Below are 25,998 nucleotides of genomic sequence, written 5' to 3' on the forward strand. Positions count from 1 at the left end.
CCTACTTAAGAAAAGTCTTTATAAGGACAATGGTATTATAGTTTGACAAAAACGAAAATTACAACTTGATCGGCTGTTGTTCACCAAAGGCACGCGTCATGAGGATCCTGTTTACCGTATACATGCTCTTCACCCTAATTGGGGTAAGCTGTAAATTATGTTACACATGTTTTAACTGTATCAACGTATACAACTAGCGAGATCGAATACTCAGTAACACGTTATTGAATGTCTTGGAATTTGGTAATTTAAATAGGATTTGATTCATTGTATAAAATTGGGAGAATTTTCTATCTTTATTAAATTATGACTGAGCGAATGGTTCTGTTGCAGTATTAATAATTGATTTTTTCAACAACTTTTTTATTTTCAATATACATATAGTCAGTCTAACACGAACATCGTAAAACAAAGTCAGTATATCATACTCACTAAATACATTTTGTTTTATATTGTTAATTGTGAGATTATATTTTGTACAAGCTCTCTCTCCCCCCCTCTCTCTCTCTCTCTCTCTCTCTCTCTCTCTCTCTCTCTCTCTCTCTCTCTCTCTCTCTCTCTCTCTCCTGCGGTATTAATAATTGATTTTTTCAACAACTTTTTTATTTTCAATATACATATAGTCAGTATAACACGAACATCGTAAAACAAAGTCAGTATATCATACTCACTAAATACATTTTGTTTTATATTGTTAATTGTGAGATTATATTTTGTACACCTTCGACTGAGTGTTCTTTTCCTTTAAACTAGTAATCTAGCCACCTATTTCTACTACACAGTTGAGAAGCTCGTTACTCTACAATTGTATAGAGTTTGTTTCAAGTCATTTCTGCTCTTCCCTATATCCACTTTATAGTAATGATGACTATATTTAGTATAACGAATTGAACTTCTCATTGTTTTCCCTGGAAACGAAACGTCATCATTTCTTTGGATATTTGAATTCTGTGGCCTAAAACAACCACAGCCACTGAATTACCAAACGTGTTTTAATTTTTTTTTCACATAGCACACAAAAATGACATGTTCCGTTCGAATTTCCAAACTTACATATTCTAGATGCTGTGTTTACAATATTATGGATACATTTCCACGGATATTCTCTCATTTGGTTGTTATTGTCAATCCAATGTTTTTCTTAATCACGCTACATTGAAATAGTTTGTGAAATTGGAATTCCCATTTAATTTGGCCATCTGGCTTGTTCTCGTCCAATTTCATCATCAGGATTTTAAGTTTTAATTTTGTTTAAATTTCATCTTCTTACGATTCTTATCAATCAAACAACAGTTAACATCTATTTTAGGATAACCACGTGATACTATTTGGTCTTCATGCATTCTCAATAATTGGAACATTTTGTTTGAAAATGGTTGTTTCATTCTAGAGAGTTCCGCCATGTAGTAACGTTTTATCTATCAATGAATTCTATATTTCCTATCTTCTCTGAATTTTTTCCTATGTCCAAACATCATAAATTGTACATAATCCTCTTTTCTTAGATGAACAGAAGAGATTGTATTGAACTGTAATAAATGGTTAAGAAAACGAACTGTTGAAGACATCCAATGTTACTATCTGGTAGATTGGATTTTCGTATCTCGGACCATGCCACTATTATAGATTTATAGAAATCTGAAGTATTTGCCAAATTAAGATTCTGTTTATCATACAATTTACATAGACAATATGGAACTGTTTAGATTCTGTCTTTCGGAGTATTTACATAGACAATATGAAACTATTTCGATTCTGTTTATCAGACAATTTACATAGACAATATGGAACTATTTAGATTCTGTGTATCAGACAATTTATATAGACAATATGGAACTATTTAGATTCTGTGGTTTAGACAATTTACATAGACAATATGGAACTATTTAGATTCTGTTTATCAGACAATTTACATAGACAATATGGAACTATTTAGATTCTGTTTATCAGACAATTTACATAGACAATATGGAACTATTTAGATTCTGTGTGTATCGCACAATTTACATAGACAATATGGAACTATTTAGATTCTGTGTGTATCGCTCAATTTACATTGACAATATGGAACTATTTAGATTTTGTGTATCAGACAATTTACACAGACAATATGGAACTATTTAGATTCTGTGTGTCGGGTTATTTACATAGACAATATGGAACTATTTAGATTCTGTGTATCGCACAATTTACATAGACAATATGGAACTATTTAGATTCTGTGTTTCGGGTTATTTACATAGACAATATGAAACTATTTAGATTCTGTTTATCAGACAATTTACATAGACAATATGGAACTATTTAGATTCTGTGTATCAGACAATTTACATAGACAATATGGAACTATTTAGATTCTGTTTATCAGACAATTTACATTGACAATATGGAACTATTTAGATTCTGACAATATGGAACTATTTCAGACAATTTACATAGACAATATGGAACTATTTAGATTCTGTGTGTATCGCACAATTTACATAGACAATATGGAACTATTTAGATTCTGTGTGTATCGCACAATTTACATAGACAATATGGAACTATTTAGATTCTGTGTATCAGACAATTTACACAGACAATATGGAACTATTTAGATTCTGTGTGTCGCACAATTTACATTGACAATATGGAACTATTTAGATTTTGTGTATCAGACAATTTACACAGACAATATGGAACTATTTAGATTCTGTGTGTCGGGTTATTTACATAGACAATATGGAACTATTTAGATTCTGTGTATCATACAATTTACATAGACAATATGGAACTATTTAGATTCTGTGTATCGCACAATTTACACAGACAATATGGAACTATTTAGATTCTGTGCGTCGGGTTATTTACATAGACAATATGGAACTATTTCTGTGTATCGGACAATTTACATAGACAATATGGAACTATTTAGATTCTGTGTATCATACAATTACATAGACAATATGGAACTATTTCTGTGTATCGCACAATTTACACAGACAATATGGAACTATTTAGATTCTGTGAACTATTTAGATTCTGTGTGTCGGGTTATTTACATAGACAATATGGAACTATTTCTGTGTATCGCACAATTTACATAGACAATATGGAACTATTTAGATTCTGTGTATCATACAATTTAGATAGACAATATGGAACTATTTAGATTCTGTGTATCAGACAATTTACACAGACAATATGGAACTATTTAGATTCTGTGTGTCGGGTTATTTACATAGACAATATGGAACTATTTCTGTGTATCGCACAATTTACATAGACAATATGGAACTATTTAGATTCTGTGTGTATCGCACAATTTACATAGACAATATGGAACTATTTAGATTCTGTGTATCGCACAATTTACATAGACAATATGGAACTATTTAGATTCTGTGTATCATACAATTACATAGACAATATGGAACTATTTCTGTGTATCGCACAATTTACACAGACAATATGGAACTATTTAGATTCTGTGTATCAGACAATTTACACAGACAATATGGAACTATTTAGATTCTGTGTGTCGGGTTATTTACATAGACAATATGGAACTATTTCTGTGTATCGGACAATTTACAAAGACAATATGGAACTATTTAGATTCTGTGTCTCGGGTTATTTACATAGACAATATGGAACTATTTCTGTGTATCGCACAATTTACATAGACAATATGGAACTATTTAGAGTCTGTGTATCATACAATTACAAAGACAATATGGAACTATTTCTGTGTATCGCACAATTTACACAGACAATATGGAACTATTTAGATTCTGTGTATCGCACAATTTACAAAGACAATATGGAACTATTTAGATTCTGTGTATCATACAATTTACATAGACAATATGGAACTATTTAGATTCTGTGTGTCGGGGTATTTACATAGACAATATGGAACTATTTAGATTCTGTGTGTCGGGGTATTTACATAGACAATATGGAACTATTTAGATTCTGTGTGTCGGGGTATTTACATAGACAATATGGAACTATTTAGATTCTGTGTATGAGACAATTTACATAGACAATATGGAACTATTTAGATTCTGTGTATGAGACAATTTACATAGACAATATGGAACGCTATGATCTTCATCGAAGGAATATAACCAATGTTTTCCAATTGCATTGAAAGTGGCATTTCACTTTTCATTATTGTATAAATATATTTCTACACATGTGTGAAGAACACACGATCTATTTACACTGTTTCCTTATTTCTCAGATTTGCGGTGGGACAGTTGTGGGTACCATTGAATTTGTACGATATAGCAACCCAACATATCAGACTTTAGATGGTAAATGCTGCGATACTTATGGATCTGAATGTAAACCTAAGGATTGTGATGTTATCATCGAGATAAGTGTTGACTCATTGTTTCCATCAGGGTAAGTATACGTGGACGCTGTTGAAACTGACGTAATTCGAGAAATAAATACAAGGGTATACGGTAAAAAGATAAATATTGATTAAATAGGATTTGCGTTTATATATGTTATCGATTGATATCTTTACGATAAAATGCTAAATTTACAGGTAATATATATACTGGTGTTTTAACAGGTAAACACTTTTTGACACGAAAACGATAGAAACGTAAATAACGGATCCATGACAATAACAGGAGATAAAGTGTCCAGTTAATTTGTAATATCAATCAAAGTACAAGAGTTTACCCGTATTTATCTGATATAACCCCATTGTCAAATTATCATTTCATTAACATATTCACTCTAAGACACTTGTTTTTGGTAGGCAATGTTATGGAAGAGGAGTTATGACGACGACCGATGAAGATGAGATTGTATTTGGAAGTAGTATTGGAGATCTTAAGAATCCTTTGAACTTCACGATTGAGGTAAACATTCTTTTTTTTTCATATATACTACTTTACCCAATAAACTTCATACATTACAGAATGAAATTATTCATGATTTGTTCACACAGAGAGGAGGAGGAATATCTATTACGATAGAGGCCTGGGAAGATGACACCTTTTGGCATCCTGACATGGGATTCATAAACAAATCCTATACTAATATCACGGGGGCTGGTTCAGCGGCTGTCCGGAGAAACGAAACGTTACAGGGAGGTAAAATAAGGTACGAGGACTGTTTTTAGGGCATCACTGTTCGTGTAGGCTTTCACTTTATATATCATATCCACAATATCTAATATAGGTATACAGAGCACGCGGTCTACAGAAAGTTTTTAAACCTTTGTAGTTCAAAGCTGATGTTTACGTAAACAGAGAAACATGTTTTCTGTGATCGATCAGTTTGCGACTTTATAAAATAATTTTTACACGTAGTTATGCTCAATAATATTGAACTTACACCGTGTATAATCTGCTGTGTTTGTTTGATTTCATTTCAACAAAACTGTGTTATACAAAACATACAATTTGATAAGATAGCAGGCTAGGTTTATGTTAATCATCTCCACTTATAAATTAAATGGAATCAGATTTAAATAAATAAAACCATTCAAAGAATTTATAGATTTATCAATATTATGAGATAACACTTCTTACAGTGATAATTGGTTAAAGGGAGGTAATGGCCTCCATCAAATTACCGGTATATCCCGGAGTTGGTATTGTGGTTATTTGTTTGCTGAGGTACTGAACGGGTATCTACTCTTAAATCTAGCATCACTAGAGTTTCTAGCAGAAATGTCCATTATCTTTTCTGTAGAGTCGACATAGTATTGAGCTTTGTGTGTGTGGAAGACTGCTGTGAGGACCCCGATGGCTGTAATACATCTCACTCCAACACAGATAAAATCTGTCTCTCAGGTAATATACAACCATGTTCCAGAACATATCTCTCAGGTGAATATATCACTGTGTAACACAGTCTCTCTCAGGTAAATATATTAACTGTGTAACAAAGTCTGTCTCTCAGGTAAATATATCACTGTGTAACACAGTCTGTCTCTCAGGTAAATATATCACTGTGTAACAAAGCCTTTCTCCCAGGTAAATATATCACTGTGTAACAAAGTCTGTCTCTCAGGTAAATATATCACTGTGTAACACAGTCTCTCTCAGGTAAATATATCACTGTGTAACAAAGTCTGTCTCTCAGGTAAATATATCACTGTGTAACAAAGTCTGTCTCTCAGGTAAATATATCACTGTGTAACACAGTCTCTCTCAGGTAAATATATCACTGTGTAACAAAGTCTGTCTCTCAGGTAAATATATCACTGTGTAACACAGTCTCTCTCAGGTAAATATATCACTGTGTAACACAGTCTCTCTCAGGTAAATATATCACTGTGTAACACAGTCTCTCTCAGGTAAATATATCACTGTGTAACACAGTCTCTCTCAGGTAAATATATCACTGTGTAACAAAGTCTGTCTCTCAGGTAAATATATCACTGTGTAACACAGTCTCTCTCAGGTAAATATATCACTGTGTAACACAGTCTCTCTCAGGTAAATATATCACTGTGTAACAAAGTCTGTCTCTCAGGTAAATATATCACTGTGTAACAAAGTCTGTCTCTCAGGTAAATATATCACTGTGTAACACAGTCTCTCTCAGGTAAATATATCACTGTGTAACAAAGTCTGTCTCTCAGGTAAATATATCACTGTGTAACACAGTCTCTCTCAGGTAAATATATCACTGTGTAACACAGTCTCTCTCAGGTAAATATATCACTGTGTAACAAAGTCTGTCTCTCAGGTAAATATATCACTGTGTAACAAAGTCTGTCTCTCAGGTAAATATATCACTGTGTAACACAGTCTCTCTCAGGTAAATATATCACTGTGTAACAAAGTCTGTCTCTCAGGTAAATATATCACTGTGTAACACAGTCTCTCTCAGGTAAATATATCACTGTGTAACACAGTCTCTCTCAGGTAAATATATCACTGTGTAACACAGTCTCTCTCAGGTAAATATATCACTGTGTAACACAGTCTCTCTCAGGTAAATATATCACTGTGTAACACAGTCTCTCTCAGGTAAATATATCACTGTGTAACACAGTCTCTCTCAGGTAAATATATCACTGTGTAACAAAGTCTGTCTCTCAGGTAAATATATCACTGTGTAACACAGTCTCTCTCAGGTAAATATATCACTGTGTAACACAGTCTCTCTCAGGTAAATATATCACTGTGTAACACAGTCTCTCTCAGGTAAATATATCACTGTGTAACACAGTCTCTCTCAGGTAAATATATCACTGTGTAACACAGTCTCTCTCAGGTAAATATATCACTGTGTAACAAAGTCTGTCTCTCAGGTAAATATATCACTGTGTAACAAAGTCTGTCTCTCAGGTAAATATATCACTGTGTAACACAGTCTCTCTCAGGTAAATATATCACTGTGTAACAAAGTCTCTCTCAGGTAAATACATCACTGTGTAACACAGTCTCTCTCAGGTAAATATATCACTGTGTAACACAGTCTCTCTCAGGTAAATATATCACTGTGTAACACACTGTGTAACACAGTCTCTCTCAGGTAAATAATATATACTGTGTAATATATCAGTGTAACACAGTCTCTCAGGTAAATATATCACTGTGTAACAAAGTCAGTCTCTCAGGTAAATATATCACTGTGTAACACAGTCTCTCTCAGGTAAATATATCACTGTGTAACACAGTCTCTCTCAGGTAAATATATCACTGTGTAACACAGTCTCTCTCAGGTAAATATATCACTGTGTAACACAGTCTCTCTCAGGTAAATATATCACTGTGTAACACAGTCTCTCTCAGGTAAATATATCACTGTGTAACAAAGTCTCTCTCTCAGGTAAATATATCACTGTGTAACAAAGTCTGTCTCTCAGGTAAATATATCACTGTGTAACAAAGTCTGTCTCTCAGGTAAATATATCACTGTGTAACAAAGTCTGTCTCTCAGGTAAATATATCACTGTGTAACAAAGTCTGTCTCTCAGGTAAATATATCACTGTGTAACAAAGTCTGTCTCTCAGGTAAATATATCACTGTGTAACAAAGTCTGTCTCTCAGGTAAATATATCACTGTGTAACACAGTCTCTCTCAGGTAAATATATCACTGTGTAACACAGTCTCTCTCAGGTAAATATATCACTGTGTAACAAAGCCTTTCTCCCAGGTAAATATATCACTGTGTAACACAGTCTGTGTCTCAGGTAAATATATCACTGTGTAACAAAGCCTTTCTCCCAGGTAAATATATCACTGTGTAACAAAGTTTTTCTCTCAGGTAAAAATATCACATTGTGACAGACACAAAGCTTTGTCAAATATATATGGATATGTTATATCAAGAAGTATTACCAACAAGATGAGAAAACGTCACATGAAGATAATCATTGAGACATCCATTATAAAGAATGTCAGTCATAGTTTAGATTAATTGTCTGTTTTAAGAAGTTCAGTTACAATGTAAATGGAAAGTGGGAACTTGCTTCCTCAAATTAATCTATCGCATAACAAGTTGGTTTCTTTAGGGCGAATATTGGTCACTTCGTGGGGAAGACTTCCTCACTCAAAGTAAACCATCGCATATCGGTCACTTCGTGGGGAAGACTTCCTCACTCAAAGTAAACCATCGCATATCGGTCACTTCGTGGGGAAGACTTCCTCACTCAAAGTAAACCATCGCATATCGGTCACTTCGTGGGGAAGACTTCCTCACTCAAAGTAAACCATCGCATATCGGTCACTTCGTGGGGAAGACTTCCTCACTCAAAGTAAACCATCGCATATCGGTCACTTCGTGGGGAAGACTTCCTCACTCAAAGTAAACCATCGCATATCGGTCACTTCGTGGGGAAGACTTCCTCACTCAAAGTAAACCATCGCATATCGGTCACTTCGTGGGGAAGACTTCCTCACTCAAAGTAAACCATCGCATATCGGTCACTTCGTGGGGAAGACTTCCTCACTCAAAGTAAACCATCGCATATCGGTCACTTCGTGGGGAAGACTTCCTCACTCAAAGTAAACCATCGCATATCGGTCACTTCGTGGGGAAGACTTCCATACTCAAAGTAAACCATCGCATATCGGTCACTTCGTGGGGAAGACTTCCTTACTCAAAGTAAACCATCGCATATCGGTCACTTCGTGGGGAAGACTTCCTTACTCAAATTAAACCATCGCATATTGGTCACTTCGTGGGGAAGACTTCCTTACTCAAAGTAAATCATTGCATATTGGTCACTTCGTGGTCACTTTCTGACTAAAGTTAAACCATTGTTTTACATGTCGGTTTCTGATTCGGGGTTAGGATTAAATGGCACAAAGTGAACATGCTGGTTTCTATGATGGATCGGGAACTTCTTAATTCGAAGTATACTACCGCATTACATGTCTGTTTAGTGGTACTTCCTTACTCAAAGTATACAATCGCATTACATAATGGTTTCGTTAGGGGAACTTTATCACTCAAAGTAATTCATTATATTGCATGTTAGTTTCTTATTTGAAAGATGGTTTCTGAACTTAGAATAAACCATCACATTACATGTTGGTTACTTATTTGAAAGGTGGTTTCCGAACTTAAAATAAAGCATCACATAACATGTTGGTTACTTATTTGAAAGGTGGGTTCTGAACTTGAAATAAACTATCACATTACATGTTGGTTTCATAAGATAGGGACATCCTGTGTCATAGTAAACCATCGCGTTTCTTCGTGATTCGATATTCAATGGTCTGTTTCCATGGTCACGAGTAGTAAACTCACCGACAAATTCCTAACATAGGGTTTCAAACGATGCATGTGGATGAAAATTTTGTTTTACGGTCTTCATTCCTCCATCAGAAACAGATGATGACAACAAACAGATAACGTCAAGAAAAAACCATAACAGAAACAAATGACGTCAACTATACCATAACAGAAACAGATGACGTCAACTATACCATAACAGAAACAGATGACGTCAACTATACCATAACAGAAACAGATAACGTCAACTATACCATAACAGAAACAAATGACGTCAACAATACCATAACAGAAACAGATGACGTCAACTATACCATAACAGAAACAGATGACGTCAACTATACCATAACAGAAACAGATGACGTCATACCATAACAGAAACAGATAACGTCAACTATACCATAACAGAAACAAATAACAGAAACAGATCAAACTATACCATAACAGAAACAGATGACGTCAACTATACCATAACAGAAACAGATGACGTCAACTATACCATAACAGAAACAGATGACGTCAACTATACCATAACAGAAACAGATGACGTCAACTATAACATAACAGAAACAGATGACGTCAACTATACCATAACAGAAACAGATGACGTCAACTATACCATAACAGAAACAGATGACGTCAACTATAACATAACAGAAACAGATAACGTAAAAAAAACCATAACAGAAACAGATGACGTCAACTATACCATAACAGAAACAGATGACGTCAACAATACCATAACAGAAACAGATGAAAAAATTATTTCATTATAATAATTTAATTTATCATATTAAGACCACACACTCCTTACGGTCAGCTATTCCAACTTTAGTTAAAGTCGTTAGAGTTATGTCCCTTGTATCTGTAGAGTTAACTCCCTTGATGTTCATTACGTCATAGCCGTGCATTCGCCATTTTGCAAGGTCAAGCTTAGGCAGCAAAGAGATCAGTGGACGTTTTAGTGAAAAAATATCCCTCCCACCCCTCCCGTTTTCATTTCAAATTCTGCTGTGCTTTTTGTTTTTGTGTCTTTGCAGTGACCTGGACATCAGGAACCTATCTGTCAAGACTTCAACTACACTCCTTGCAGTGGCTCAGTTTTTTGCACTCTGACAACAGATTGCTTATTATTTCCTGAATTTAATATTAATGCCTCACTTACTAGTTAACATCAGCTATTTTTGGAGGAATTTTCTGTACCCAGTTTCCTCCATTCTTATGCTGATTCAGTTGAAGTCATTGACCTATATTCGCCATCTATATAAAATATTGCATCCCTCAAAATAAATATGAACATAATCTGTATCAACTGTCTTGGTTATTTATTTAGTCTTCTATTTGATAAAAGACAAAGTTAATAATATGATAAACGAAAGACATGACTTCAACAATATCATAATTGAAAAGGATAATTCAATTTAGATTTTTACATTTTTCTCTAGATTTTGTAAAATATTTAGATGACTACCAACTAATTTTGATTCCTGTCATCAGTTTAGCTTAAAGAGAATAAGTTCACTAAGGAATATATATAAAACAAATTGTGAATTTTGGATAAATTTATAAACTATATATATCTTCTTTTAGTGTGCATGTAGAACGATTGGTCTGTTTATTTCTAGCTCAGGTCAACAACAGAATGAACTAGAGATATACTACGAAATTCAGCTTAGAAAACATATGTATATAAAATCATGTTTAATTTCAGGAACCTCATGCAAAACATCATCAAATGGAAATGACAACACCATAAAGAAAAAAACACGCGTGGACAACAATGCTGTTTCATCAGCGAATGACGCCATCAGAACGAATTCTGCCAGTACGAATGCTCACACAAATGACGCCAACGATAAAATTTCCTCAGCAAATGACGTCATCGGTACGAATGCTCACACAAATGACGTCAACGATACAATTTCCTCAGCAAATGACGTCATCAGTACGAATGCTCACACAAATGACGTCAATGAAACAATTTCCTCAGCAAATGACGTCATCAGTACGAATGCTCACACAAATAAGGTCAAGGATATGATTTCCTCTGCAAATGACATCATCGGTATGAATGCTCACACAAATAAGGTCAAGGATATGATTTCCTCAGCAAATGACGTCATCAGTACGAATGCTCACACAAATGACGTCAATGATACAATTTCCTCAGCAAATGACGTCATCAGTACGAATGCTCACACAAATGATGTCAATGATACAATTTCCTCAGCAAATGACGTCATCAGTACGAATGCTCACACAAATGATGTCAATGATACAATTTCCTCAGCAAATGACGTCATCAGTACGAATGCTCACACAAATAAGGTCAAGGATATGATTTCCTCTGCAAATGACGTCATCGGTACGAATGCTCACACAAATAAGGTCAAGGATATGATTTCCTCAGCAAATGACGTCATCAGTACGAATGCTCACACAAATGACGTCAATGATACAATTTCCTCAGCAAATGACGTCATCAGTACGAATGCTCACACAAATAAGGTCAAGGATATGATTTCCTCTGCTAATGACGTCATCGGTACGAATGCTCACACAAATGACATCAACAATGCACTTTCCACAACCAATGACGACATCAGTTACATAACTACAACTATTAACGTCAGCGACATCATGATCAAAAGAAAGGATTTCAGTGGATATTTACGTTCAACTGGAGCACAGTTTACCACTGTAACGAATACTCTACCACCACACTCCTCCTCAACAGGAAGTAAAGCCAAGAAGGTGATGTTATGGTTTAACATGCTATTGTTGACAAGGCTACTTCAATTATATATGTCTATCAATTCCAGAATATATTTTAGTCTATTCAGATGCGATAATGTCTAATAAGACATTTATATGGTTTATGTTGAAACTTAATATGTTAACTTGATTGTTAGCAGGGTTTGGATATGACTATCGTGGCAGTGGTTATAGGGATTGTGGCGTTATTCATCACGGCGTTAGTTATTTGTCAAGTAATAAGGTAAGCAGTGAGTGTATCTTTATACTATTTTGTCATCAGTTTACATAATCCATTATCAATAGATGGACACTTGAGTTAAAGTCCCATGTGACCTATTGCAACCGTCCGTTATGCATCAGCCATTGTGCGTCCGAATAAACACGTGGTCAATGTTACAGAAAGCCCTAAGAAAAGGCAAATGCCAATAGTACTGTCACCACCTTTAATGGGCCTTTTGTAAGGGGCAAAGTGGCTTCAAATTAACTTAAAATTCAAAAATCTCCTTCTCAAAACCCATATTGATTTCATTTTTAAAATTTTACAAAAATATGGTATATGTGGTAAAATATTGAAATGGTTCGCTTTGTATTGAATTAATATGTAATTATTTTCGCCCAAAGTTATGAAACGATCTTTCTCAAATTTCATCTAGAAGTGGTCACTCTATTTTCAGACACATCAGGAAAACAAATGACTCATAGAGGACTATATTTAACCTGCAGAGTTACAGTAAACTTCTCAAACTTTATGTGTAGGTTTCCCTGGTCATAAGGACCAGTAATATATTTGTTAGTTTATTTCTCAAACTTTATGTGTAGGTTTCTCCTGGTCATAAGGACCAGTAATATATTTGTTAGTTTATTTCTCAAACTTTATGTGTAGGTTTCTCCTGGTTATAAGGACCAGTAATATATTTGTTGTTGTTTATTTCTCAAACTTTATGTGTAGGTTTCCCTGGTCATAAGGACCAGTAATATATTTGTTATTGTTTATTTCTCAAACTTTATGTGTAGGTTTCCCTGGTCATAAGGACCAGTAATATATTTGTTATTGTTTATTTCTCAAACTTTATGTGTAGGTTTCTCCTGGTCATAAGGACCAGTAATATTTTTGTTGTTGTTTATTTCTCAAACTTTATGTGTAGGTTTCTCCTGGTCATAAGGACCAGTAATATATTTGTTAGTTTATTTCTCAAACTTTATGTGTAGGTTTCTCCTGATCATAAGGACCAGTAATATATTTGTTGTTGTTTATTTCTCAAACTTTATGTGTAGGTTTCTCCTGGTTATAAGGACCAGTAATATATCTGTTAGTTTATTTCTCAAACTTTATCTGTAGGTTTCTCCTGGTCATAAGGACCAGTAATATATTTGTTGTTGTTTATTTCTCAAACTTTATGTGTAGGTTTCTCCTGGTCATAAGGACCAGTAATATATTTGTTGTTGTTTATTTCTCAAACTTTATGTGTAGGTTTCTTCTGGTTATAAGGACCAGTAATATATTTGTTAGTTTATTTCTCAAACTTTATCTGTAGGTTTCTCCTGGTCATAAGGACCAGTAATATATTCGTTGTTGTTTATTTCTCAAACTTTATGTGTAGGTTTCTCCTGGTCATAAGGACAAGTAATATATTTGTTGTTGTTTATTTCTCAAACTTTATGTGTAGGTTTCTCCTGGTCATAAGGACCAGTAATATATTTGTTGTTGTTTATTTCTCAAACCTTATGTGTAGGTTTCTCCTGGTCATAAGGACCAGTGATATATTTGTTGTAGTTTATTTCTCAAACTTTATGTGTAGGTTTCTTCTGGTTATAAGGACCAGTAATATATTTGTTAGTTTATTTCTCAAACTTTATCTGTAGGTTTCTCCTGGTCATAAGGACCAGTAATATATTCGTTGTTGTTTATTTCTCAAACTTTATGTGTAGGTTTCTCCTGGTCATAAGGACAAGTAATATATTTGTTGTTGTTTATTTCTCAAACTTTATGTGTAGGTTTCTCCTGGTCATAAGGACCAGTAATATATTTGTTGTTGTTTATTTCTCAAACCTTATGTGTAGGTTTCTCCTGGTCATAAGGACCAGTGATATATTTGTTGTAGTTTATTTCTCACACTTTATCTTTAGGTTGAGATGTCAATAATTTGCATTACTGGTAATTTGTTCCGATCTTATTTTGTTTACCAGTTAATTTCTATGACGGTTAAAAACAGAAAAAAATCTTTATAAAAGTCAGGTGACCAATTATGCCATTGGGCTTCTTAGTTTTTGAGATTGTGAGGCGAAACACAATAAAGCAGTATAGTCCAGAACGAAAAGGTTACCATAGTGATATACACAAAAATTAATTAAACTTCTGCATGCGTCGTTCGGAACTTCCACGCTATTTGTTAGAAACTACCTAGCTGATATTTCTATCATTTAACATTTTCTTTAAGCAACAACAGTTAATTCTTTAAAAGTACATCAGTTTCTTTCATGAAACTTTAACTTTAATCCCCCCCCAAAAAAAAATAATTTGTGCCCCTTACATTTACATTTCGAGGAGAACACAAATCAAGATTATCAGCACGATATTGATTTTCTTAATGATATGATTGTTTTATTTTCCATTTTCAGAAAGCGCAGACGCCATCAGAAATATATAACAGAGTTTGAACTATCACTTCACAAATATGAGAAATTATAAGAGAACCCATCGGACTGCATTATAAGAACACTTGAGCTGTTTAATGCGATAGATTTCGTAAATCTGAAACAGACCTGATAAAAGTTATTTATTTTGAAATTACCTTCAAAATTCGTGATTCTGTTGATAGCGATTCTCTGGGAGTAACGACAATCTCACATTTAAATTAAAAAGAGTCTATAATAATGACAATGTTATATATTTTTAATGTTAGCCAGAACTAAGTGCCAGCTGGGACCCGTTTAAAAACCTGTATGTATGTTACATTACGTTGTTTCCGTACGATCGATCTTGACATGTAGAGGGAGCATTGCTTTGACATTGAGTAATTCGACGTTCTGATATTTACAATGATTTCTTGTGTTACGACTTGACATTCTGATATCTACAATGATTTCTTGTGTGAAGACTTCGACGTTCTGATATTTACAATGATTTCTTGTGTTACGACTACGACTTTCTGATATTTACAATGATTTCTTGTGTTACGACATCGACTTGACTTTCTGATATCTACAATGATTTCTTGTGTGACGACTTCGACGTTCTGATATTTACAATGATTTCTTGTATTACGACTCCGACTTTCTGATATTTACAATGATTTCTTGTGTTACGACGACTTTCGATTTCTTGTGTTACGACATCGAGACTTGACTTTCTGATATTTCTTGTGTTACAATGATATTTACAATGATTTCTTGTGTGACGACTTCGACGTTCTGATATTTACAATGATTTCTTGTGTGACGACTTCGACGTTCTGATATTTACAATGATTTCTTGTGTTACGACATCGACTTTCTGATATTTACAATGATTTCTTGTGTTACGACTACGAATTCTGATATTCACAATGATTTCTTGTGTTACGACTTCGACTTTCTGATATTTACAATGATTTCTTGTGTTACGACTTCGACTTGACTTTCTGATATTTACAATGATTTCTTGTGTTACGACTTCGACTTGACTTTCTGATATTTACAATGATTTCTTGTGTTACGACATCGACTTGACTTTCTTATATCTACAATGATTTCTTGTGTTACGACGTCGACTTCCTGATATTTACAATGATTTCTTGTGTAACGACATCGACTTTCTGATATTTACAATGATTTCTTGTGTTACGACTACGAATTCTGATATTCACAATGATTTCTTGTGTTACGACTTCGACTTTCTGATATTTACGATGATTTTTTGTGTTACGACTTCGACTTGACATTCTGATATCTACAATGAATTCTTGTGTTACGACTCCGACTTTCTGATATTTACAAAGATTTCTTGTGCTACGACTTCGACTTGACTTTCTGATATTTACAATGATTTCTTGTGTTACGACATCGACTTGACTTTCTGATATTCACAATGATTTCTTGTGTTACGACTCCGACGTTCTCATATTTACAATGATTTCTTGTGTGACGACATCGACTTTCTGATATTTACAATGATTTCTTGTGTGACGACATCGACTTTCTGATATTTACAATGATTTCTTGTGTGACGACTTCGACTTTCTGATATTTACAATGATTTCTTGTGTTACGACTACGACTTTCTGATATTTACAATGATTTCTTGTGTTACGACATCGACTTGACTTTCTGATATTTACAATGATTTCTTGTGTTACGACTACGACTTTCTGATATTTACAATGTTTTCTTGTGTTACGACTCCGACTTTCTGATATTTACGATGATTTCTTGTGTTACGACATCGACTTGACTTTCCGATATTTACAAAGATTTCTTGTGTTACGACTACGACTTTCTGATATTTACAATGTTTTCTTGTGTTAAGACTCCGACTTGACATTCTGATATTTACAATGATTTCTTGTGTTACGACATCGACTTGACATTCTGATATTTACAATGATTTCTTGTGTTACGACATCGACTTGACTTTCTGATATCATCAATGAATTCTTGTGTTACGACTCCGACTTTCTGATATTTACAAAGATTTCTTGTGTTACGACTTCGACTTGACTTTCTGATATTTACAATGATTTCTTGTGTTACGACTCCGACTTTCTGAAATTTACAATGAATTCTTGTGTTACGACTCCGACTTTCTGATATTTACGATGATTTCTTGTGTTACGACATCGACTTGACTTTCTGATATTTACAATGATTTCTTGTGTTACGACTCCGACTTTCTGATATTTACAATGATTTCTTGTGTTACGACTCCGACTTTCTGAAATTTACAATGATTTCTTGTGTTACGACTCCGACTTTCTGATATTTACAATGTTTTCTTGTGTTACGACTCCGACTTTCTGATATTTACAATGATTTCTTGTGTTACGACATCGACTTTCTGATATTTACAATGATTTCTTGTGTTACGACTTCGACTTGACTTTCTGATATTCACAATGATTTCTTGTGTTACGACTACGACTTTCTGATATTTACGATGATTTCTTGTGTTACGACATCGACTTTCTGATATTTACAATGATTTCTTGTGTTACGACTACGACTTTCTGATATTTACGATGATTTCTTGTGTTACGACATCGACTTTCTGATATTCACAATGTTTTCTTGTGTTACGACATCGACTTTCTGATATTCACAATGATTTCTTGTGTGATGACTTCGACTTTCTGATATTTACGATGATTTCTTGTGTTACGACATCGACTTTCTGATATTTACGATGATTTCTTGTGTTACGACATCGATTTGACTTTCTGATATCTACAATGATTTCTTGTGTTACGACTCCGACGTTCTCATATTTACGATGATTTCTTGTGTTACGACATCGACTTGACTTTGAGATATTTACAATTTTGCGTTATTTCTTATTGTACGTGACGTTATGTAAAATGGTGATTTCTCCTCTATTACATTTTTAAGATGATACGTTAATCGTTAACTACAAACGATTATAGTGAGGTTAACATTCATTGAATACCTAATTGTTAACCTTTACATTTATGTCAAAGATTGATAGTGTCTAAAACATTTAGAAATAAACCGTAAAACATGTTTTAAAAAAAAATGGCGATAACTTTCTCCGTTTTTTTTACCCCCGGTTTTACAACTGAACTAATCCGACTTTTCACTGATAAGATCATGTAATAAAAATAACATTGAAACTTTGTCCAGTGATGTTTTCTAAAATCTATGAACGTACAACAAAGTTTTTTAATTCTTTTTGTAATGAGAAATACATTGAGATTAACGTATACAAAGTAAAAATTATTGATTGATGAATGATCGTTTTAAACCAAACTTGTGCACAAGTTTTAAGTTCAAATTCGTCAGAGATTTTATTTCATAGACCATTTAAAAAACGAAGTGAACACTTCGCCAAGACACGACAACAAAGAGATTGTTCTAAGACTATCCGGATAAAGCATTCTCCTACTAAAGACATGAAGAGGTCTTCGTCTTCTTCAAAATATCTCTAATAAGATCAGAGGGGGAGTCAAGAAATGAGGCTGTCAAAATATCCTGACTCGCATGGTAAAGAGAAACGTCAAGCTGAACGGTGAAGTCGTCGACAACATTTTGAGAAACATTGCTTCGAAAAGCTTCTTCGTGAGAAGATGCAATGAACGATTGCCTCGGTCACATGTTTATTGCAATATACATATATCAAACCATTTGTAGAGACAATCGAAAATTTTGTAACATTAGCACGTGTTCTACAAAAATCCCAGGAAAAATGCTTTGAGAAATATAAAATAATTGAAGGTCTTTCAGCATATTACTGATACATAAATCTAGAAACATCTCTGCTGAGAAGTAGACGCGCCACCAGTCAGCAGTACACGTACACGAGATAATGTTTTTGACAAGACATTGCCATGTTTGTGTAAGAATATCCTGTTAGCGAAAAAGCCATAAATACATCGTGTATGTCATATTTATGAAAGATATTTCGAACAGCAGCAATAAAACCTTTCCGACCTTAAAGAACTCCAAAATATGTAAGACAAAGAGTAGCATGTAAAATGCAGGTTTGCCAAATCAACATGCGATGTCGTGAGGTAAGGCCAAATATATTAATGGCATTTTTTGATCGAGTGCAAATAAGTGATGTACAGTTTCAAACGACATCTTTCAATTTCTGTTTAAGAAAGCCAAATTTTACACCCAAAGAGAAAAACAAAAGAAATACATGGCTTCGCCCTTGTGATTGATAAAGGTAACCGAAAGGTTACAATGAAGAAGGGCAAAGCATTGGCTGCCAAGCTTGTTCACATCTCCATTAGGTCAGGTGAATCGGACTTGAATTTGTTTAGGAAGATGTGTGCATGTTTCATCCCGTCAGCCTCTGAGCCGACTGCATTGCTGAGAAAACCAGCGCCGAGCCATCTTTGAAAAGGCATTTTACTGTGGTGATTCAAAATACATTGTATTTGGACACTAGAACGGCTATCTACGAGATTGATAAGATCCCGTTTGTATTAAGATAACAACGTTATATGTTTGGTTGGAGTAACATTAAAGTCGTGAATTACAAAAGACTGCTTTGAAGAGTTCAAGTCATAACACACGTTATTAATAGAAATTTGTATACGGCCAAGGGGAGGTAATTATTCTTTGATGCGTATCTTTGCAGTCCTCGAACCAATCAGAAACAGACCATGAAGCAGAACAGCACTCAAACACCAAAGTAAACGAAGACATGTTAAGATAATCAAAATTCAATTAGAAATTCGGGGGAAATATGGCAAAATCAGAACAAAAGAAAAATTAACACTAAACATATACAGAGAAGTAGTAATATGAATATACTTTGATTTGAAGCCGATGCTGGCGAGTCTAACAAATTGGTCATAATTTCATGCGCAGTCAAATGCCTCGGCAGTTTCTATGACGCAAGCAAATGATTTGTTTTTATTGTCACAAGTCAACAACACAGATTTGTGGACAAGGTAAAAAATCATTGTCCTAGGAACATACTTTTTAATCCCGTTTTGTAACTGGATTCTCTCACTCTCGTCGCAGTAGTATTTTTTTAATCTTTTAAAAACGAGTTGCTAGAAAATGGTAAGATAATTGTAGAGATCACACTTGTGGTGGCCTTTGTACAGTGCATACACAAGACTTTTTGTAGAACATACTCAACTCCAACACGTAGGAATTTGTTGAACAAAGTTAGTTGTTGTGTCTATCTAACAATTCATTTGATTTATAATTAATTCCTATAAGCTACCCGTGTGATCCTCAGACATTCCTTTCACAATACAAATCTTGTTTTTACTGAATTTACATTTTATATACACGGCTCCATACTCATAGCATTCGGTATTATAATTACATGCACTATACAATGTACAAAAGCTAAATGCTATTCTACAAAGGACATCAGATATTAATATATCAAAATCCATACTACATACTGAAGCATATCCTAAGACAATAATAAATGATCAAGGTAGCTGACATCACTACATGTATTTTTTCATAGTCTTGCCGATTTTGCAATCCGAACATTACACATATTATTTCGAACATTACACATATTATTTCGAACATTGTATCATTATACATATTATTTCGAACATTACACATATTATTTCGAACATTATATCATTATACATATTATTTCGAACATTATATCATTATACATATTATTTCGAACATTACTCATATTATTTCGAACATTACACATATTATTTCGAACATTGTATCATTATACATATTATTTCGAACATTATACATATTATTTCGAACATTGTATCATTATACATATTATTTCGAACATTGTATCATTATACATATTATTTCGAACATTACACATATTATTTCGAACATTACACATATTATTTTGCTTACAAAAATCGAGCAGTCTTTTGTCATTCTTATTGACTTTTGTTTTATATTGGTTAGCCCTATGTAAACAAACATTACATAATTTCAACGTTTCAAAATCATAAAGATACGATTGTGACTCTCTTTTCTAATCTAAGTTTAGTGAGTGAATAAAGTTGTCATCTGGTTCTACAAAATCATCTCTAACATGGATTTTGATATTAAGATTTCCAATTCTACCGACTTTGTTACTTTTCTTGGATAATTATACGTTGGTCCTTTCAATCTCACTGGAGAGCTTTAGGAAATCAATAAATTGTATTTTCGGCAGGTATAAATACATATCCCAGGAGAAGACTTCTTTACTTATTTTGAAACTTACACCTGCAATACATATTCAGATACGACTTTAGCATCAACATTAATTTGAGAGTTTATGAATGAATTTACCACTGGGTCACTGGGTCATGTGTAACTGTTACATAGTTCTACATGTAGCATGAAATTCATAGTCGGAATGTAATTTTGTATGACCCAGATTATCGATCTTTCTCTCAGCAAAAATAACTACATAAAGATTAAGTCTTCATATTCGGATAAAAGTATTTTAGACTTAATACTGTAATTCTTGAGAAAAGATTGATAGAGCATTTTGATGTGTTTGACCATTAAGGGTTGTCGCAGTCTCTACTCCCTACGAGCTGCTTGCCGTCTTTTGGCTGATGATGCCAGCCAAGACCTCTGCGATAATCAGTCATATCGGTCGTAGGGAGGTTTACTAAGATACTGATGATGAGGCGAGAAGTTACCGTTAATGTACCGTGTATCACCTTGAAAGCGACAGTGGGTTCTCTGTTTCTTGGCTTCCTCAAACACTTGGGTGATAAACGTCGGCTGTCAAAACAGATATTTGTCTTTTTTACAGCCAGTTTAGGCACAACCTTCAAAGCGTCATCCCTGTCTTACCTGCGGAAGAATATGGCTACTGAGGTCCTTGGTTTATTATCGTTCCTCTTCTTCAGCATAAAATTTCTAGCTGACAAAGATTTCATTTGATGTCTTAAAAATTGGCAGGTCCGAATTTTCTCCTTAAACTTATAAGTATCCCTAGGCTATTTGCTTAATGACAGCCGGGAATTTTCTAAGCACAGTTTTGTGTTTTTTAATGAAACATAGATCATGAAAATATACCACGGTTAAACATCTGTTAACTTAGCTATGGACTTTGACCTTTACTAATTTGCCTGTGAGGTCATAAGTTCCATATCTCATTGCATTTCGGCGAATGGAAAACATGATGTAGCCTATTTTGGTTCTTGTATTACATTGTACTTTCTTTGCATCAAAAAATTGTCGTGACGTTTATGGCGATAGGCATGGCAGTGCTTTACAAGCAATCAACAGCATGGTAGTGTATCTATAAGATGTCGTAGTCTATATTTAGATTTCACTTTTACTTAACACATTGTATCCATTAATATGATTCCATGATTCCGACACTCCTTGTTCCTGAAATTTCATGTCATAACATTGACTAATCCTTCATTATGACTGAACATGAAGGGCTGTTTTGGTTACACTGACTAATCGTTCATTATGACTGAACATGAAGGGCTGTTGGTTACACTGACTAATCGTTCATTATGACTGAACGTGAAGGGCTGTTAATTACACTGACTAATCGTTCATTATGACTGAACATGAAGTGCTGTTGGTTACACTGACTAATCGTTCATTATGACTGAACATGAAGGGCTGTTTTGGTTACACTGACTAATCGTTCATTATGACTGAACATGAAGGGCTGTTTTGGTTACACTGACTAATCGTTCATTATGACTGAACATGAAGTGCTGTTGGTTACACTGACTAATCGTTCATTATGACTGAACATGAAGGGCTGTTGGTTACACTGACTAATCCTTCATTATGACTGAACATGAAGGGCTGTTTTGGTTACACTGACTAATCGTTCATTATGACTGAACATGAAGTGCTGTTGGTTACACTGACTAATCGTTCATTATGACTGAACATGAAGGGTTGTTTTGATTACACTGACTAATCGTTCATTATGACTGAACATGAAGGGCTGTTGGTTACACTGACTAATCCTTCATTATGACTGAACATGAAGGGCTGTTTTGGTTACACTGACTAATCGTTCATTATGACTGAACATGAAGTGCTGTTGGTTACACTGACTAATCGTTCATTATGACTGAACATGAAGGGCTGTCGATTACACTGACTAATCGTTCATTATGACTGAACATGAAGGGCTGTCGATTACACTGACTAATCGTTCATTATGACTGAACATGAAGGGCTGTCGATTACACTGACTAATCGTTCATTATGCCTGAACATGAAGGGCTGTCGATTACACTGACTAATCGTTCATTATGACTGAACATGAAGGGCTGTCGATTACACTGACTAATCGTTCATTATGCCTGAACATGAAGGGCTGTCGATTACACTGACTAATCTTTCATTATGACTGAACATGAAGGGCTGTTGACAAAATATTATGTCACCTGGTAAAACATCACAGGGTTAGCGTTACAAAGTAGAACTTTATTATTTAAGGCTATGAAATCAACTAAGCATAGAATAATCAAGCTGTACGGGTCAGAGGACAAACGCCGTCAAGTGTTCAATGTTATAGAGTAAGATGGCATGGAAAAAGACACCTAGTCAGAGGGGCAATGTCTCGGGGTAATATTTGTCAATGTTAAAAACCACTGTTACAGAGGATAGCCTGTCTTGAAAACATTAATATCACACTGTAAAGAGAAAATTGTTGGTTTGATATGACAGCTGTAAGTATATCATCATTTCGTTATCTACACATGGCCACACTGATTTACAGGCCAATATTCGTTGGCTAGGGCGGGGTATATTGCCTGTGTTTGATCAAGGTTTACATTAGGAAATAAATTGCATCGGACTGTTGGAAGTAACATATGAGTTTTAATAGCATGGTTGCAGAACAAATAGAAACATTCAACGATTGTTTACATGGATTAATCAAACGGTAAAATATATCAAAATAATTGGAGAGTGAAATAAAAATAAATATAAATATGTGTCACGTGACTAAACAATACACAATATGTCTGATTGTTGGCCTACTTGATAGCAGTGTGAATCCATGGCTTAAAACATGAAATGATGTCAGCAGGATTAGAGAATACCGCTGCATCATAAAGAAGCTCGATAACGGATTCTGCGCAGTAGGAGCGTTCACGTGCCATTATATAAGTTGTTATTGGATCACTTGTATAGGTACTCACCAATCACAGTTGGATGGTCATTTTGTGCTGATGTATGAACAGGAGTCTCTCACCAAGACGTCGGAAATCAAACACATGAAGTGTAGGTTCACCACCTGCCCGACCACGTGGTTTTCCTACCATTGTATCTACTTTCTGGTTACCTACATATTGTCCTTCCGGTCTGTTTTACTGTAGTATAACAAACTAAAAAATGTAAAAAAAAACAAAAAACAAAACAAAAACAAAAAACCCACAACCCCCCCCCCCTCCCTCCCCACCCACACACACACACACACACACAAAAAACAAGAGGAAAGTGGAGTGTTTATATAAATACATATTACAGGACAGTTCAATGTTTATATAAATACATATTACAGGACAGTTCAATGTTTATATAAACACATATTACAGGACAGTTCAGTGTTTATATAAATACATATTACAGGACAGTTTAGTGTGTATGTAAACACATATTACAGGACAGTTTAGTGTCAATGTTTATATAAATACATATTACAAGACAGTTCAATGTTTATATAAATACATATTACAGGACAGTTTAGTGTCAATGTTTATATAAATACATATTACAGGACAGTTCAGTGTAAATGCTTATATAAATACATGTTACAGGACAGTTCAATGTTTATATAAATACATGACACAGGACAGTTTAGTGTCAATGTTTATATAAATACATATGATACATATCGATACAATGTTAGAATAAGATACACTAGTATCAATTAATGGATCAAACTTCATCATACAAGCTGTTTCGTCCTACTTGTACTCGTCCTTGATATTAGGGCCTTTAATTTGAAACCAAGGAGGCAGCTGAGGGATATTGAAAGTGATTTAAATGAAATGTCAAAACCTACTGGTTCCGTTGTTGTAACCCTTGTTCTTATATCAGAACGTGACATTTCTTACTTTTGTTGACTAAAGTTTGCATGATTACAGAGAAAAGGCCACATACAGTGTCCACCACCTGCAATTTTGAAAATTGCACGAAAGACATAAGTGAAGAACACATTTCAGTACAAATTTAGAATTAGACAAAGCCAGCTGATATGATTCGTTAAATAAAGACATTGTTGAAATTAAGCAGCATCTGTTGGTGTCAATGTGATGATACAATCCCGCGGATAAACCAGTTTTCCTGGCGCCATATTTGAAGTATCCTACCGCTGAGCTTTTACTCATCGTCTTAACGATTATGTATATGCTGCCAAAAATCACAATGCTAAACAGAACAAAATGTGTAGGTAATGTGACAGATTCCCTTCAGATAAACTGGTGTGTTCCTTGTGTTGTAAGCCTTATCATTTAACAGGGTCACTCAGTAGGTCAATGTAGCAAATGCAAACTAAATAAAAACAATATTATTTGGTATCCCTGTATACAAATATCTGACAATAAACTCGTTCAATGATTAAAATATTACCAGAAGGGTATAATTCATTTCATATTTCGTTTTGAATCGATCAAGTCACAATTCGCAGCAACTATTCACAAACATGGTCTATTCATCACACTAGACAGTTAGGAATCCCATTTGTTGATAAATCAAAATGTCAAGAAAACTGATTCTTCCTAAGGCCCATACAACTAACTTTGTAAGAAAGAAATTATAATATGGCTTTACAAATCAATAAATCGTTCCTTTGATTAAAACACTTTACTGTTCGTTTCATGACCCGATGAACTGCAATATTAAATCTTATCTCTTGTCAATATATTTACAAATTGTTGTTTTC

At 34.3% G+C, this 25,998-nt stretch overlaps 1 protein-coding gene across 1 annotated transcript in view; it reads left to right on the forward strand.

Moving 5' to 3' along the window:
• Positions 1-4,784: 4,784 nt before the first annotated feature.
• The window catches only part of LOC132554340 (mucin-5AC-like), a 40,911-nt gene continuing 19,697 nt past the window's right edge, over positions 4,785-25,998 (forward strand). Inside the window, exons 1-4 of the mRNA XM_060218650.1 lie at positions 4,785-4,865; positions 4,955-5,099; positions 11,419-12,461; positions 12,623-12,705. Coding sequence (XP_060074633.1) covers positions 4,785-4,865; positions 4,955-5,099; positions 11,419-12,461; positions 12,623-12,705 — 1,352 coding nt within the window. The remainder of the gene's footprint in view (positions 4,866-4,954; positions 5,100-11,418; positions 12,462-12,622; positions 12,706-25,998) is intronic.

Source organism: Ylistrum balloti, unplaced genomic scaffold, assembly GCF_031769215.1.
Source record: "Ylistrum balloti isolate Yb309-2 unplaced genomic scaffold, AGI_CSIRO_Ybal_v1 Utg369640, whole genome shotgun sequence".
Lineage (NCBI taxonomy): Eukaryota > Metazoa > Mollusca > Bivalvia > Pectinida > Pectinidae > Ylistrum > Ylistrum balloti.